The sequence below is a fragment of the Stenella coeruleoalba genome, assembly GCF_951394435.1.
Source record: "Stenella coeruleoalba genome assembly, chromosome: 1".
Classification (NCBI taxonomy): Eukaryota; Metazoa; Chordata; class Mammalia; order Artiodactyla; family Delphinidae; genus Stenella; species Stenella coeruleoalba.
In genome coordinates this window covers 177,656,867-177,672,456 of record NC_137169.1, presented here as the reverse complement: position 1 = coordinate 177,672,456, position 15,590 = coordinate 177,656,867, and the positions used below count along the sequence as shown (strand labels likewise).

Genomic DNA, 15,590 nt, shown 5'->3' with positions numbered 1-15,590 from the left:
CGTCATTGTGGTGTGTGGGCTTCTCACTGCGGTGGCTTCCCTTGTTGTGGAGCACAGGCTCTAGGCACACAGGCTTCAGTAGTTGTGGCACGTGGGCTCAGTAGTTGTGGCTCGTGGGCTCTAGAGCACAGGCTCAGTAGTTGTGGCGCACGGGCTTAGCTGCTCGGTGGCATGTGACATCTTCCTGGACCAGGGGTCGAACCCACGTCCCCTGCATTGACAGGTGGATTCTTAACCACTGTGCCACCAGGGAAGTCCCACTATGTGAAAATTTTCCATTCTTAAATGATATTTACTGAGTTTCTACTCTGTGTCAGGCATTAAGATGCTTCATAGAATAATGCAAGCACAGAAGTAGGCGCTCAATATGATAATTATTATAGATGATGATGATAACTATTATTACTATAATTCTTTTCCTTATGACTATGGCACTTTCCAAAAGCAGAAAGGAATAGTAGAATTAGAATACTGGGTTCAAATTACACATCTGTAGCTTCCTTGCCATGAAACCATAGGCAAATTATTAGATTTCTCTGAATATCTGTTTCTCCTGAATGGGAATTAATAATATGAACTTGCCCTATTAGCCACTATCTGATTTGTGGAAACAGAGTCTGCCTATCTGACAGTGCTGAGAAACTAGGAGCAAAGCCATTAATAGGAGACTGGTCAAGAATAGATACTAAGGGGTAAGTTGTTGGAACACCATCAAGAGCTTCAGAATGCCCAATTAGAATGAGGATAGGGGCAACTAAAGGCTCAGTTGTCACTCTAAGAACAAAGCCAGGAGAGATAGATGAGGAATCATTGCAGAGGAAGTAGATAACTAACTGTGTATCCAAACCTTCCTTTAATGAGGAATTGGTGTGAGTGGGACTCTTCCAGCTGATTTCAGGAGTTAGCTTCTAGGGGCCAAAATAGGGTGGGGCCCTATTCCAGGAAGTCTAGACAGAAAGAGATAGGCAGGCAAGTCAAAGCCAAATTTCTTTAAGAAAAATTGAGCCAGACACTAGGGAGACAAAAATACTAACTCTAAAGTGCCAGAGTTAGGATCAGAATAGGGTTTCAAAGGTAAGGTTTTAGAATGGGGTAGAGTTGGAGTTTAAGAATACACAGTACGTGGGGATAAGCAATGAGGTTTCAGGGTGGTTGCTGCAAACATTCATGATGTGTTTGTGAAATGGTGAAACATTCAGTAGGTCCAGAATGATCTATTGTCCGGCATTTTGTTGTGTTAGGAGCTCTTTGAAGGTCTAGGGCCTACCTTCAATGAGGAAGACTTCTGTTGTCCTGAGCCTGGTATCTTCTAAAGTCCTCCCTGTTTCACAGGATTGTTGTGAGGATCCAGTAGCTGTCCCCAATAAATGGTAACGCCATGCATGCCCTGGAAATACTCTATATCAGCCCCATTTGCTTGTCACTATAGTTTTCTGCTCTGTCTTTTTTTTTTTTTCTGGCTGCATTGGGTCTTTGTTGCTGTGCCCAGGCTTTCTCTAGTTGAGGAGAGCAGGGGCTACTCTTTGTTGTGGTGCACAGACTTTTCATTGCAGTGGCTTCTCTTGTTGCAGAGCACGGGCTCTAGGCACGCAGGCTTCAGTAGTTGTGACTCTCATGCTCTAGAGCGCAGGCTCAGTAGTTGTGGCACATGGGCTTAGTTGCTCCATGGCATGTGGGATCTTCCCGGACCAGGGATTGAACACATGTCCCCTGCATTGGCAGGCAGATTCTTATCCACTGCACCACTAGGGAAGTCCCTGCTCTGTGTCTTTCTGATCAGCTTGTGTGTGTCTCTGCTTTTCATGCGACTGTCTCTTAGGCCTGTTACTGTAGAAGGAGGGTTTCATATGAAACAGAGGTTCATAATAACCATTTTTTATAGAGGGAAGAATGACAGATTGGTTATAAGCCGAATAAGACTCAGATTACACAGAAATAGGGCTACTGCAGTAATTATTTTTGGTTGACACTATAAATATCTTTGGATGCAGGCATCTGACATTTTTCAGTTATTGTTATTTTCATTTTTTCCAATATTTTATTAAGGGAATTTCCAAATACCCATATAAAATTTGAAAGAATTTTACTGTAAGCACACATATATCTAGATTCTGCCGTTAACATTATACTGTTCTCACTTTATTGCTTGTCTATCCATCTAGCCATGCTTCTGTTTATCCACCAACTTCATGTACTTCAAAGTAAAATGCAGACATCAGTGTATTTCCCTCAGATACTTCAGCATGTCTGTCATTAATCAGAGTGCATTATTTATTTGCCTTTTTTTCCTTTTTAAGTAAAATTTACATATAATAAAATGAACAAATCTTGTCTGCATTTGTTGACTTTTGACAGATACATACACTTAAATAACCCAAACGCTTATCAAGATATAGGGTATAACGGCCACCTCACAAAGTTCCTTAATGCTTTTTCCCTGGAAATCCCCACCCCTCCTTCTCCAGAAGTTCTGACTTCTTTGAATCTTAGATTAGTTTTGCCTATTTAGGAACTTCATACAAATGGGATCATACAGTATATACTCTTTTATGTAAGGCTTCTTTCACATAGCATGTTTTTGAAATTCATCCACATTGTGCATGTATGGGCAATTTGTTCTTTTTTATTGCTGAGTGGCATTCCATTGTATGAATGGAACAAAACGCAGTTTATCTGTTTTCCTATTGATGGGCACTGTTTCCAGTTTGGGGCTATTATGAATAAAGCTACTGTGAACATTCTTGTAAGAATCTTTCTGTGAACATGTGCTTTCATTTCTTGGGTAAATATGTAGAAATGGGATTGCTAGTTCATAAGTTTGTTTTTTTTAATTTTTTTCAAAGCTTGTTTATTTTTACACAAATTTTAAAGATTACTTTCTATTTACACTTATTCAAAAATATTGGCTATATTCCGCATGTTGTACAAAACATGATAAAGTAAGTTTAAGTTTATCTATTTATTTATTTATTGGCCATGCCTCACGGCATGCAGGAGGATAATCATACTTTTCCCGAAAGTGTTTGTACCATTATATACAGTATATACCATTATATACTCCTGCTAACAGTGTGTGAGAGTTCTGGTTGCTCCATATTTTTGCCAACATTTAGTTATGTAGTTCTTTTTAATTTTGGACATTATGGTGGATGTATAATAGTATGTTATTATGCTTTTAACCTACATTTCCCTGCCAACTCTTTTTTTTTTTCTTTTAAGATTTATTTATTTTTGGCTGTGTCAGGTCTTAGTTGCAGCACGTGGGATCTTTTTGTTGAGGCATGTGGATCTTTTTTTGCAGCACGTGGGCTCTTTGCTGTGATGCGTGGGCTTCTCTCTAGTTGTGACATGCGGGTTTTTTTTTCTTCTCTTCTTTAGTTGTGGTGTGCAGGCTCCAGGGTGGGTGGGCTCTTTAGTTGTGGTGCTTGTTCCAGAACGCATGGACTCTGTAATTTGTGGCATGCAGGCTCTCTAGTTGAGGCACGCAAGCTCAGTAGTTGTGGCACACAGGCTTAGTTGCCCCATGGCATATGGCATCTTAGTTCCCTGACCAGGGATCGAACCCACCTCCCCTGCATTGCAAGGCGGATTCTTTACCACTGGACCATCAGAGAAGTCCCTCCCTGCCAACTTTTGATGTTGAACACTTTTTCATGAGCTTCTTGACCATATATTCTTTTCGTGAAATGTCTGTTCAAATCTTTTGCCTAGTTTTAAATCAGGTTGTTTGTCTTTTTATTATTGAGCTTTAGGAGTTCTTTATACATCTCAGAAACTAGTCTTTTGTTATATATATAATTTTATTTTATATTTACATATATTTTAATGTATTTTAAAACATACATACATTTGACCCTTGAACAATGTGAGTTTAAACTGCATGGGCCTACTTAAGCATGGATTTTTTTTTTTTTCTAATAAATACAGTACTACATGATCCATGGTTGGTTAAATCTGTGGATTTGAAACCTTAGATACAGAGGGCTGACTATGGGACTTGAGCATCATTGGATTTTGGTGTCCACAGTGGATCCTGGAACCAATCCCCCACAGATACCAAGGGATGACTGTCCACAGATTTTTAACTGCAGTGGAGTGGGCACCCCAACCCCTGCAGTGTTCAAGGATTGACTATACTTAATATTTTCACCCAGCTTGTTACTTACCTATTCATTTTTTAAAAAATGTGTTCACCTTACTTTCTTTTAAAAAATAAAAAGTTTAAAAAAAAATAGTTTTAGGACTTCCCTGGTGGTGCAGTGGTTAAGAATCCACCTGCCAATGCAGGGAACACGGGTTTGAGCCCTGGTCCGGGAATATCCCACATGCCATGGAGCAGCTAAGCCCATGCACCACAACTACTGAAGCCTGCACACCTAGAGCCCGTGCTCCTCAACAAGAGATGCCACCATAATGAGGAGCCCATGCACCGCAACCAAGAGTAGCCCCCGCTCGCCGCAACTAGAGAAAGCCCACCTGCAGCAATGAAGACCCAACGCAGCCAAAAATAAATAAATAAATAAAATAAATTTATAAAAAACATAGTTTTAGATGTACAGAAGAACTGAACAGATAATACAGAGAGTGTCCCTATACCCCTCTGTCCTCTGTATACAGTTTCTCTCATTATTAACATCTTGTGTTAATGTAGTATATTTGTTATAAGTAATGAAACAATATATCAATATTATTGACTGAAGTTCATAGTTTACATTAAGGTTTATTCTTTTGTTATACAGTTCTATGGGTTTTGACAAATGCATATTTTTCAACCATAGAAAGGAATGAAGTACTGATACATGATTTACCATGGATGAACCTTGAAAACATTATGCTAAGTGAAAGAAGCTAGTCACAAAAGATCACATACTGTATGATTCAGTTTATATGAAATGTCCGGAAGAGGCGAATCTAGACAGAAAGTAGATTAGTAGTTGCCAGGAAATGAGAGAAAGAAGAATGGAGAGTGACTGCTAACGGGTACCGTTAAGAGGTGTTTGAGGATGATGAAAATACTCCAGAATTAGATAGGTTGAGGGTTTCACAACTTTGTGAATATACTAAACACATTATCATACACTTTTAAAGGGTGAATTTTATGGCATGTAAATTATATCTTAATCAAAATTACGAAGTGTTCCTTAGTAGTCATCTCATCATTGTGATTCCTCATTTACATTGCCGATATTACTTTGTGTATCAAATTTCACATAAGAAAAAATTTAAACACCTCTTTTATATAAGTGTTATCTACCTTCCTATAACTTCTACCTGCTAATCCTAATTTTGTACTCTAAAAATCCTCAAAAGAAGTCCATTCTTCCTTTCATCTTATAGCTCTTTAAATATTTGAAAACAGGCATTTTGTCTTCCTCTTATGCATTCTGTTAAGCTAAACATCCCCAGTTCTTTCAAGTTTTCTTAGTGAAATATACTACACATGGAAAGCACACTAATTTGTCCATGTTGATTTCAAAATATGGTATCAGTCGGTATCACAACATTACAGTATCATACAGAATAGTTTCATGGTCCTAAAAACCCTTGTGCATCACCTATTTATCCCTCCTCCCTTCCCATCCCCCCTCACCCTGAACCCTCAGTAACCACTGGTCTTTCTACTGTCTCTATCCTTTTTCTCTTTTCTAGAACATCATACAGTTGAGGTAATATGTTATGTGGTCTTTCCAGACTGGTTTCTTTACTCTTACTTGAATTTTAATCTGATGAAAAATTTCCTGACCATTATTTTGTGGAATTCATTAAATTCTGGGCATTTAATGCCAGAATATCATTGCTTTGGAACAATGATATGCTTTGGAACAATTTGACTATGATGTGTTTTGGTGTAGTTTTCTTCATGTTTCTTATGCTTGGTATTCATTGAGATTTTTGGATCTGTGAATTTATATTTTTCATCAAATATGGAAATTTTTTGGCTCATTTTTCTTCAAGTATTTTTTCTGCCCTTCCCCTCTTCAGGGGAGTCTATTTACACATATATTAGGCCACTAATAATGAAATTATCCCACAGGTCACTGATGTTTTGAAATCTTTATTTTTTTCTCTTTTACTGTTCATTTTGGATAGCTTCTATTGCTGTATCTTCAATTTCACTAATCTTTTCTTCTGCAGTATCTAATCTGCTTTTAATCCCATCCAGTGGTATTTTCATCTGAGACACTGTAGTTTTCATTTCTAGAAGCTCAGTTAGGGTCTTTTAAAAAATATTATCCATGTCTCCTTAACTTTTTTTTTTTTTTACATCTTTATTAGAGTATAATTGCTTTACAATGGTGTGTTAGTTTCTGCTTTATAATAAAGTGAATCAGTTATGCTCCTTAACTTTTTGAACATATGGAATATAGTTATGATAACTTTTAATGTCCTTATCTGTTAATTCTAACACTTATGCCATTTCTGGGTCAGTTTTGATTGATTGATTTTTTACTTCATGGTTGTGTTTTCCTACTTCTTTGCATGCTTGGTAATTTTGATTGAACGGCAGACATTGTGAATTTTACCTTATTGGATACTATGTACTTTTGTACTCTTAAAAATATTCTTGAGCTTTATTCTGGGGCACAACTGTTACTTGAAAACAGTTTGACCTTTTGGGACCTTTGGGCAGGACCAGAACAGTGCTCAATTTAGGGCTAATTATTCCTGAATACTGAGACTAGACTTTTCTTTGTATTCTATCCACTGCCCCATGAATCATGAATTTTTCCAGTTTGGCTAGGTGGAACAGGCATGATTTTGAGCCATGTGTGAGTGCCAGGCACTCTTACCTTTGATCCTTTCAGATGGTTCTTTCCCTGGTCTCAGAAAGTTTCTTCACATTTATGCCCTGATCATTACTTAGCTGAATACTTGAGGGGGACCCTCTGTAGACCTCCAGAGCTCTCTGTGCAGCTCTTTTCTCCCTGGTAGCTTGTCCTCTGAACTCTAGCCACTTTCATCTTTCTAGACTCTTAGCTCTGTCTCCTTAAATTAGGGAGTCCAGTGGGGTCCTCATGGGTTCCATCTCCTTATTGCATGGCCTGAAAACTCTCTCAGGCCAGCAAGTTGGAGCAATCATAGTGCTTACCTTATTTATTTCTGGTGTCTCAGGAATCACTTTCTTTCATTGCTTGATACCCAGTGTCTCAAAAATTGTTTCACATACTGTGTCTTTTTTTGTTGTTGTCATTGTTATTTTAGGAAGGAGAGTGTATTTGGTTCCTCTGGATTTCTTTTTTTATTTCTTGCACCTATATCTGTACCACAATCCTATGTATAAATTAATGTCCTTCATAAGTTTTGGAGAAGTACCAGTGATGATCTCTTTGATGAATGTCTGTTCTCTATTCTCTGTTTTCTCTTTCTGGAACTCTGATTAGACTTATATTAGATCTTCTCATTCTATGCTCTTCGTCTCTTTATCTCTATTTCATAATTTCCACCTCCTTGTCTCTGTGCTGCATTCTGGGTATTTTTTCCAGGACATTAATACTCTCTTTAGCTACATCTATTCTGCTGTAACTCATCTATTGAGTTTTACAGTTTGATAATTACATTTTTCCCCTGAGAGTTCTGTTGTTTTGTGTCCATATCTGTCTCATCATATTTGATAAGTTTTTTGTTGCTTATTCATGTTTAAATTCCATCTTTTATTTCTTAGACATTTCATACATAGTATTGTATTCTAAATCTGATAATTCTAATATATGAAGACCATTGGTATCTAAATCTACTGTGTGTTGTTTCTTCTGCGTCTCATTCATGATGGTTTATTTACATGAGTATTTTCCAGTCTTTGCTTGTGTGACTAATATTTGGCTAATCTTAATCATGAAATCCTCAGGGTATAAATCATGGATGCTTCCTGAAGAGATGATTTGTATTTTTTCTTTTCTGGAATCCTGGCTCCATCCAATAGCCCTACTCCCAGGTTGCCCACTTTGAAGAAAGCCCAAGACTTAGCCTCTGGGACCCAATGTTGGTATTTTTACTGGGCCACCTCTGACCTTGGGTTTTCCTAGTGAATACTGGTTACCACTTCACACTCCATTGTTAGCTTACCGTATTTAGTTTGTTGTTGTTTTTTCATCCCTAGAGACTTCTATTTCTTTCTGTGAGCCCAGTAATGCTTCAAGAAGTATGCTTTATCATGGATATAGTTGTGTTGTAATGGGAGGGCCCTTCAGAATATTTTGTCTCTATATTGCCATGAGGGAGGGTCTTAAAGAAGGTGTTTTAAAAATTGATACGTCCCAATGTATGAGCTGCACATTGAGCTGATAAACTCCCTGTCACTTTAAGTGTTTAAGCAAGGGCTGGATAATTCTTTCTGACAGTGGGTGAGAGATCAAGCTAAATGATTATTTCAACTCAAAGATATTAAAATTCTAGGGTCTCAGGCTTAGAATACAATACCTAGATCACCTTTAAAATAAATGAAGACTGCTTAGTTATAGTATTTATAATTTATCATCTGTGATCATTTCCAAATATTTTGTTTGGTTTTATTCAGAAGCAAGAGAAATTACTTCTTAGCACTTAAAGACTTCTTTGTCTTTGTTTATTTTTAAACAGTTGGTGTCTTTTTACATTTGAGTCAGTTTGAGAAAGTGGTTTTATTCATGAATTCAACTATTTACAAAAAAAACTATTTAGAAAAATTCCACTATATTCAAGGCACTCCGTTAGATGTTGTAAATTTGTAAATACGTAAGACATAGTTTTTATCCTGATAGAGTTTATAATTTAGAAGAAGAAATAAAAAAAGTCCTTATTTTGTTTTACATCTCAGACATTATATTCCAAATATTTATGACTCTGATTAAAATTCTCCACAGTTCATTCACTTGGAATGCGCATTCATTCATGAGCATGGCAGGAATTCACAGCCTAGATCCTTTTCTTTTTCTGTCTTTTTCTCCCCACATATCTTTTGTGAGTATCTGTTCGCTATTTCTTTCCCTAACATTACTTTCTCTCTCACATATTTTCTGGCTTGTTTTTCCTTTTCTTCTGCATGATGTCTTGTTTTCCTTCTTTCTCATACAGAGAGCGGTATGTACGAATGCTTGATCAAATTGCCTGGCATATGACTGACTTCTACAAAGACATGGTAACTCAGCGAGTGATGGACCAGCGCATTTTAGAAGAACTGTACAATTTTAATAATGTTATTGAGGAACTGATCAGGTAAAAACTGTGGTTATCAAAGCCCTGTCTCTAAAGAGAGTAAAAAATACTCAGGGAAAGTAGAATGATTAAAGGTGAGGACTCTCTGATTCTCTTTTCGTGTTTTGCAAGAGAACAGAAAGACCTGGATATAACTGTAGAGACATGGGTTACACAGGTTAACACAAAACTAGCGGTCTGTTGTATGTTTGATAGGGAAAAGACTCTTGTTCTTCCTTCCAAAATAGAGATGCTTATCTTAGCTTGGTTTACAGAGCAGCACCATGATTATGGATGTTAAGGTTCAAATCCCAAAGAGAATAAGCATTATATATAATAGCAATCACATTTAGTGATCAACCAACCTTGTGGCCAGATGATTAGTGACAAGAATGAAGAGGATAGGATAGGCATGTCAGAGGGTAGGACAGAGCAGCCTTAAGGCCTTGCCTGCCAGCATCTGCCTTCACTCCATTCTAGAGATTCCTCCCCATCTTCTTTCTGCCTTTTCTAGCCAGTCTGATTCCATTGCCAAACCTGGTAAGAGTCCACCTGAATGAACACTAGATTTCTTGATTTGGTTTATAAGGTAGAAAAACTAGGAAGAGATGTACACATGATAACTGAGAAGATTCCTGAGTATAAATCTGATTTCCTAGGTAGAAACGTTTTCAAAATCTTCAACTATGAATACAAAATTTGCTTCCTTTATTTCAGGGAGCTGTGTTTGGTTCAGGCACATGATATGAAATTAACAAAGGAAGCAGAGAAGGCCCACAGAGCTTTGGCACAAGCTCTTTTAGACGCTGAAAAGAATGCCAGGTGAGTTACCGAATGTTAGCCATTATGTCATACTTGCTTCACACCTTATTTCAAGAAATAAAAATGTTTAGAAGCATTTGAAGTTTTTTGAATTACAACAGTGCTTAAAGGAGTTAATATATGTTAAAGTTCATTGTATATATTAACTCTTCCACACACTGTTGTAATACACATCTTGTGTCTCCTTGTGTGCGAATTTTCCAGGGGGGTAAACCTAGAAGTGGAATTACCGGGTCATAGGATATGCATAGCCTTGTCTTGCTGGATGTTACCAGATACTCCACAAAGTGGTTGTACCAGTATATCCTCTAATCAGTGTATGAGATTTCCCTTTTGCTCATATCTTTTATTAGTCTGATAGATATGAAAGGTACCTGGTTTTTGTTTGCATTTTCCTAGTTAGTAGTGTGAGTGTAGTTCTTTTTTAGATTTTAGTGACTCTGCTGTGGTCCTAATGTTTTTATTCTATTTCAGGGGTTAGCAGACTTTTTCTGTAAAGGGCCAGATGGTGAGATATGGTTTCTGATGCAACTACTCAATCAACTGTTCCTTTGTAATGTGTGCCACTGTAGTGCAAAAGCAGCCAAGGACAATACCAGAACATGATTGTGTTCCAATAAAACTTTATTTATTGACACTGAAATCTGAATTTATAATATTTCCTTGTGTTACAGAATATTATTCTCCTATTGTTTTTTAACCATTAAAAATATAAATCAAATATATAAAAAATAAAAAAAGTAAAATTCTTAGCTCATGTTCTATATAAAAACAAGTGGTGGGCCAGGTTTGACCCACAGGCTGTAGTTTGCTAACCTCTATTCTATTTCATTTTCATATTCTATTTCGTTTTCTGTTAGAGTTCTGATTACTAGGAAGCTCTTGGGTATGTATCAAAAGATATATATGATTGCATTTAATTTTTATTTAGTTGATTTAAAATATTATTATATTATCATAGAAGCAGTACATGTGCCTTATAAGAAAATTAGAAAACACAGACAAGCAAAAATAAATTAAAAAAAATCACAATTTCGGGACTTCCCTGGTGGTCCAGTGGTTAAGACTTCACTCTCCCAATGCAGGGGACCTGAGTTCAATCCCTAGTGAGGGAACTAGATGCTGCATGCTGCAACTAAAGATCCTGCATGCCTCAATGAAGATCCCACACGCGACAATGAAGATCCCATGTGCCACAACTGAGACCCGATGCAGCTAAAAATAAAATAAAATAAAAAAATTAAAAAAAATAAATCTTTAAAAAATAAATAAATTAGAATTTCTTTTGTGCTAATGTCGATTATCAGAACAAAACATCTAAAATCAGAGAGAAGGGGAAGAAAAGAGAGAAAAAAAAATCTCATTTTCTTTAAACATTGATGGTTCTGAAGTAGGATGGTTCATTTTGTGTGTGTGTGATTAGATATTGTAGGTAATATTTTTTTCTTATAGTGACTAATTATTTTGTTGAAAATTTGGAAAATACAGAAACACATAAATAAGAAAATTAAAAACATTCACAATTCTCTTAAAGTTAACTACTATTAATATTTCAATATATTTTTCTTTTTTCTATATATTTTTTATAAAAATGATATAAACTGAATATGTACTATTGTCATTTGGGTTTTCTTGTTTTATGTTGTACACAAAAATTTTTCCTATGTACCAGAGTATTAAGAACATGACCTTTATTTTTTATTTATTTTTTAAATTAATTAATTAATTATTTTTGGCTGCGTTGGGTCTTCATTGCTGCGCACGGGCTTTCTCTAGTTGCGGTGAGCCGGGGCTACTCTTTGTTGAGATGCGCAGGCTTCTCACTGCGGTGGCTTTTCTTGTTGTGGAGCATGGGCTCTAGGAGTGCAGGCTTCAGTAGTTGTGGCACGTGGGCTCTAGAGCGTATGCTCAGTAGTTGTGGCTCATGGGCTTAGTTGCTCCGTGGCATGTGGGATCTTCCTGGACCAGGGCTCGAACCCATGTTCCCTGCATTGGCAGGCAGATTCTTAACCACTGCGCCACCAGGGAAGTCCTAAGAACATGATCTTTAATTAGCTACAGAGTATTTTCATCATAGAGCTGCATTATATATTTTATTTGGCCAGTCCCTTGTTGTTGGACATTAAGGTTGTTTCTGAATTTTTTCTTTGACTGTTATAAATAAGACTCATTCACATATACACTACCAAATGTAAAATGGGTGGCTAGTGGGAAGCTGCTGCATAGCACAGGGAGATCAGCTTGATGCTTTGTGACAACCTAGAGGGGTGGGATAGGGAGGGTGGGAGGGAGGCTCAAGAGGGAGGGCTATGGGGATATATGTATACATATAGCTGATTTAGTTTGTTGTACAGCAGAAACTAACATTGTAAAGCAATTATACGCCAATAAAGATATTTTAAAAAAAGATAAATAAGGGTCATTAATTCCCTTTTTAAAATTGAGGTCTTTTAGATAGTAAAGTGCATAACTCTTAAGGTTATTGCTTGTTGAATTTTTATATGTACATTCATCTGTGTGCCACCTACAGTGATTAATTTTTTCTCAGTTTGAACAAGTGGATGCCTCCAAATAGAAGGAGGCTTTAGGAACTGATGTTGGCGATTAATGGCTTTCAACAAAATTAGAAGAATTTTGTGTCACTGACCTTTTATTCTTACAGAAAAATTAATGTTCCTTAGGAGGAAGTGTTTTCAAAAGGTTTGTGAAAGGCTACCAGTCACTTTCTAACTTCTGTGTTTGTATTTAACCTCAGAAGGGATTTTAATTCTAAAAGAAGCTTCAGTGTAAGTTAGAAGGAAAAGGTATGTTCTGGTAAACAAGAAGAAAAAAGATTTAAGAAAAATGTACTTAATTATACTTAAGCTTTTGGTTGATTGGTGGAGAATTTCTTTAAATCTTATACTAATTATATATAATTTTAAAATGTAGCTCACAATTATTGGGCTTTGTGCACTTGTCTCTTCTTAATAAAGAATCCTAAATTCTGTGAGAAAAAAAAAAGAAAAACAGCTATATTACTACTACTTGTATTCAGAATTTTTCATTAGATATAGTGTTGTTATACCACTGGAGTACCATGGTGTGAAAATTCTAGTGAATCAAGAAGAATATGATGAAAAGTGTTTAGAGCAGGGAACAATACATTGAACATTTTACTTTAGGACCTTTGTAAGATTTATTCATGAAATGTGAGTATTTTTTCTTCTATTTCAGTGTATATTAGTGTTACTAATATATCCAGAAGTTATACCATAATTACCTTGTGATGAGTTTTAAAGGCACAAACTGCCTACTTTAGAACAAAATTATTTTTTAAATATGTATTTATATAGCTGTTTTTAAATTTTTCTTTTAGAATTGTAGAAGAATATCATGACTTATATACGTTACAAAGAGGAAGGATGGAGAGTGATATTAAACAGTTAATGGCAGAAAGAGATATCTGGAGCTCAGCCACATATGAATTGTCCGTAAAGGTTGGTTCATCTGAAATCGTAACTTATTTTTTGGCTGGATAAAGTTTCATTTTACAGTTTCAATAATCTAGACAAAATTTTTATTTATTTATTTTAATTTTTTTTTTTACTTTTTTTTTGGTTGCATTGGATCTTCAATGCTGCATGTGGGCTTTCTCTAGTTGCAGTGAGTGGGGGCTACTCTTCGTTGCAGTGTGCGGGCTTCTCATTGTGGTGGCTTCTCTTGTTGTGGAGCATGGGCTCTAGGTGTGTGGGCTTCAGTAGTTGCAGCACGTGGGCTCAGTAGTTGCATCATGCGGACCCTAGAGTGCATAGGCTTCAGTAGTTGTGGTGCATGGGCTTAATTGCTTTGCAGCATGTGGGGTCTTCCCGGACCAGGGCTTGAACCCATGTCTCCTCCATTGGCAGGCAGATTCTTTACCACTGCGCCACCAGGGAAGTTCCCAAAATTTTATTTTATTTTTAAATTTTTATTGAAGTACAGTTGATTTACAATGTTGTGTTTAATATCTGCTGTACAGAAAAGTGACTTAGTTATACATATATATACATTGTTTTTCATATTTTCCATTGTGGTTCATCAGAGGATATTGAATATAGTTCCCTGTGCTATACAGTAGGACCTTGTTGTTTATTTGTCCTATATATAATAGCTTGCATCTGCTAATCCCAAACTCCCAATCATTCCCTCCCCAACCCCCCTTACCCTTTGGCAACCACAAGTCTGTTCTCTATATCTGTGAGTCTGTTTTTGTTTTGTAGATATGTTCATTTTTGTCATGTTTTAGATTCCACATGTAAGTGATATCATGTGGTATTTGTCTTTGTTTCTGACTTACTTCACTTAGTATGATAATCTCTAGGTCCATCCATGTTGCTGCAAATGGCATTATTTCATTCTTTTTAATGGCTGAGTAATATTTCATTGTATGTGTGTATATATATATATCTATCTTAAAAATTTTTTTTTAATTTTTTTAATTAATTTTTTATTAGCATATAGTTGATTTACAATGTTGTATTAGTTTCTGCTGTACAGCAAAGTGAATCAGTTATACATATATCCACTCTTTTTTAGATTCTGTTCCCATATAGGTCATTACAGAGTACTGAGTAGAGTTTCCTGTGCTATATAGTAGGTTCTTATTCATTATCTGTTTTATATATAGTAGTGTGTATATGTCAATCCCAATCCCCCAATTTGTCCTTCCCACCCCTTCTTTCCCGCTTGGTAACCATGTTTGTTTTCTACATCTTTGACTCTATTTCTGTTTTGTAAATAGGTTCATTTGTACTTTTTTTTTTAGATTCCACATGTAAGTGATGTCATATGATGTTTGTCTTTCTCTGTCTGACTTACTTCACATGGTCTCTAGGTCCATCCATGTTGCTGCAAATGGCATTATTTTGTTCTTTTTAATGGCTGAGTAATATTCCACTGTGTGTGTGTGTGTGTGTGTGTGTGTGTGTGTGTGTGTGTGTGTACCACACCTTCTGTATCCATTCATCTGCTTATGGACATTTAGGTTGTTTCCGTGTAGACAAAATTTAAAAAAATGAAGTATATGTATATATATATATATATATATATATATATTTTTTTTTTTTTTTTTTTTTTTTTTTTTTTTTTTTTGCGGTACGCGGGCCTCTCACTGTTACGGCGTCTCCCGTTGCGGAGCACAGGCTCCGGACACACAGGCTCAGTGGCCATGGCTCACGAGCCCAGCCGCTCCACAGCATGTGGCATCTTCCCAGACCGGGGCACGAACCCGTGTCCCCTGCATCGGCAGGCGGACTCTCAACCACTGCGCCACCAGGGAAGCCCAAAGATGTATATTTAATTGATGAATAATGCAGCTATTCTATTATGGGCCTTGAAAAGGAAAAGTTACATTGTTTTCTTTTGTTTATTCTCTATTGGATAGCTGGCTATTGTCCAATTAAGGGCTCTTTTTTCCACCAGAACCTATGAGTATGAGCCAGAATTCTATTTCTGTTGTTTGTGAACATGTTAAAACTTTCAGCTTTAATTATACACTAATAAACTAGGGAAAGTGGTTCTTATTTTTTTTACATAATGTAACTGTATTACGATCACTTGATAACTCGCTTTGGTTC

At 36.5% G+C, this 15,590-nt stretch overlaps 1 protein-coding gene across 7 annotated transcripts in view; it reads left to right on the top strand.

Moving 5' to 3' along the window:
* AXDND1 (axonemal dynein light chain domain containing 1) overlaps nucleotides 1–15,590 on the top strand; it is a 65,781-nt gene that overhangs the window by 12,736 nt on the left and 37,455 nt on the right. For 6 of the 7 annotated variants that reach the window (XR_013828207.1, XM_079920486.1, XM_079920488.1 and 3 more), the window contains 3 exons: nucleotides 9,052–9,192; nucleotides 9,889–9,993; nucleotides 13,352–13,472. Coding sequence is in view for 6 of the 7 variants with exons in the window: in XM_079920486.1 (XP_079776612.1) it covers nucleotides 9,052–9,192; nucleotides 9,889–9,993; nucleotides 13,352–13,472 (367 nt within the window). In the remaining variant the exon portion in view is untranslated. The remainder of the gene's footprint in view (nucleotides 1–9,051; nucleotides 9,193–9,888; nucleotides 9,994–13,351; nucleotides 13,473–15,590) is intronic. The other variant, XM_079920487.1, reaches the window with a different exon arrangement.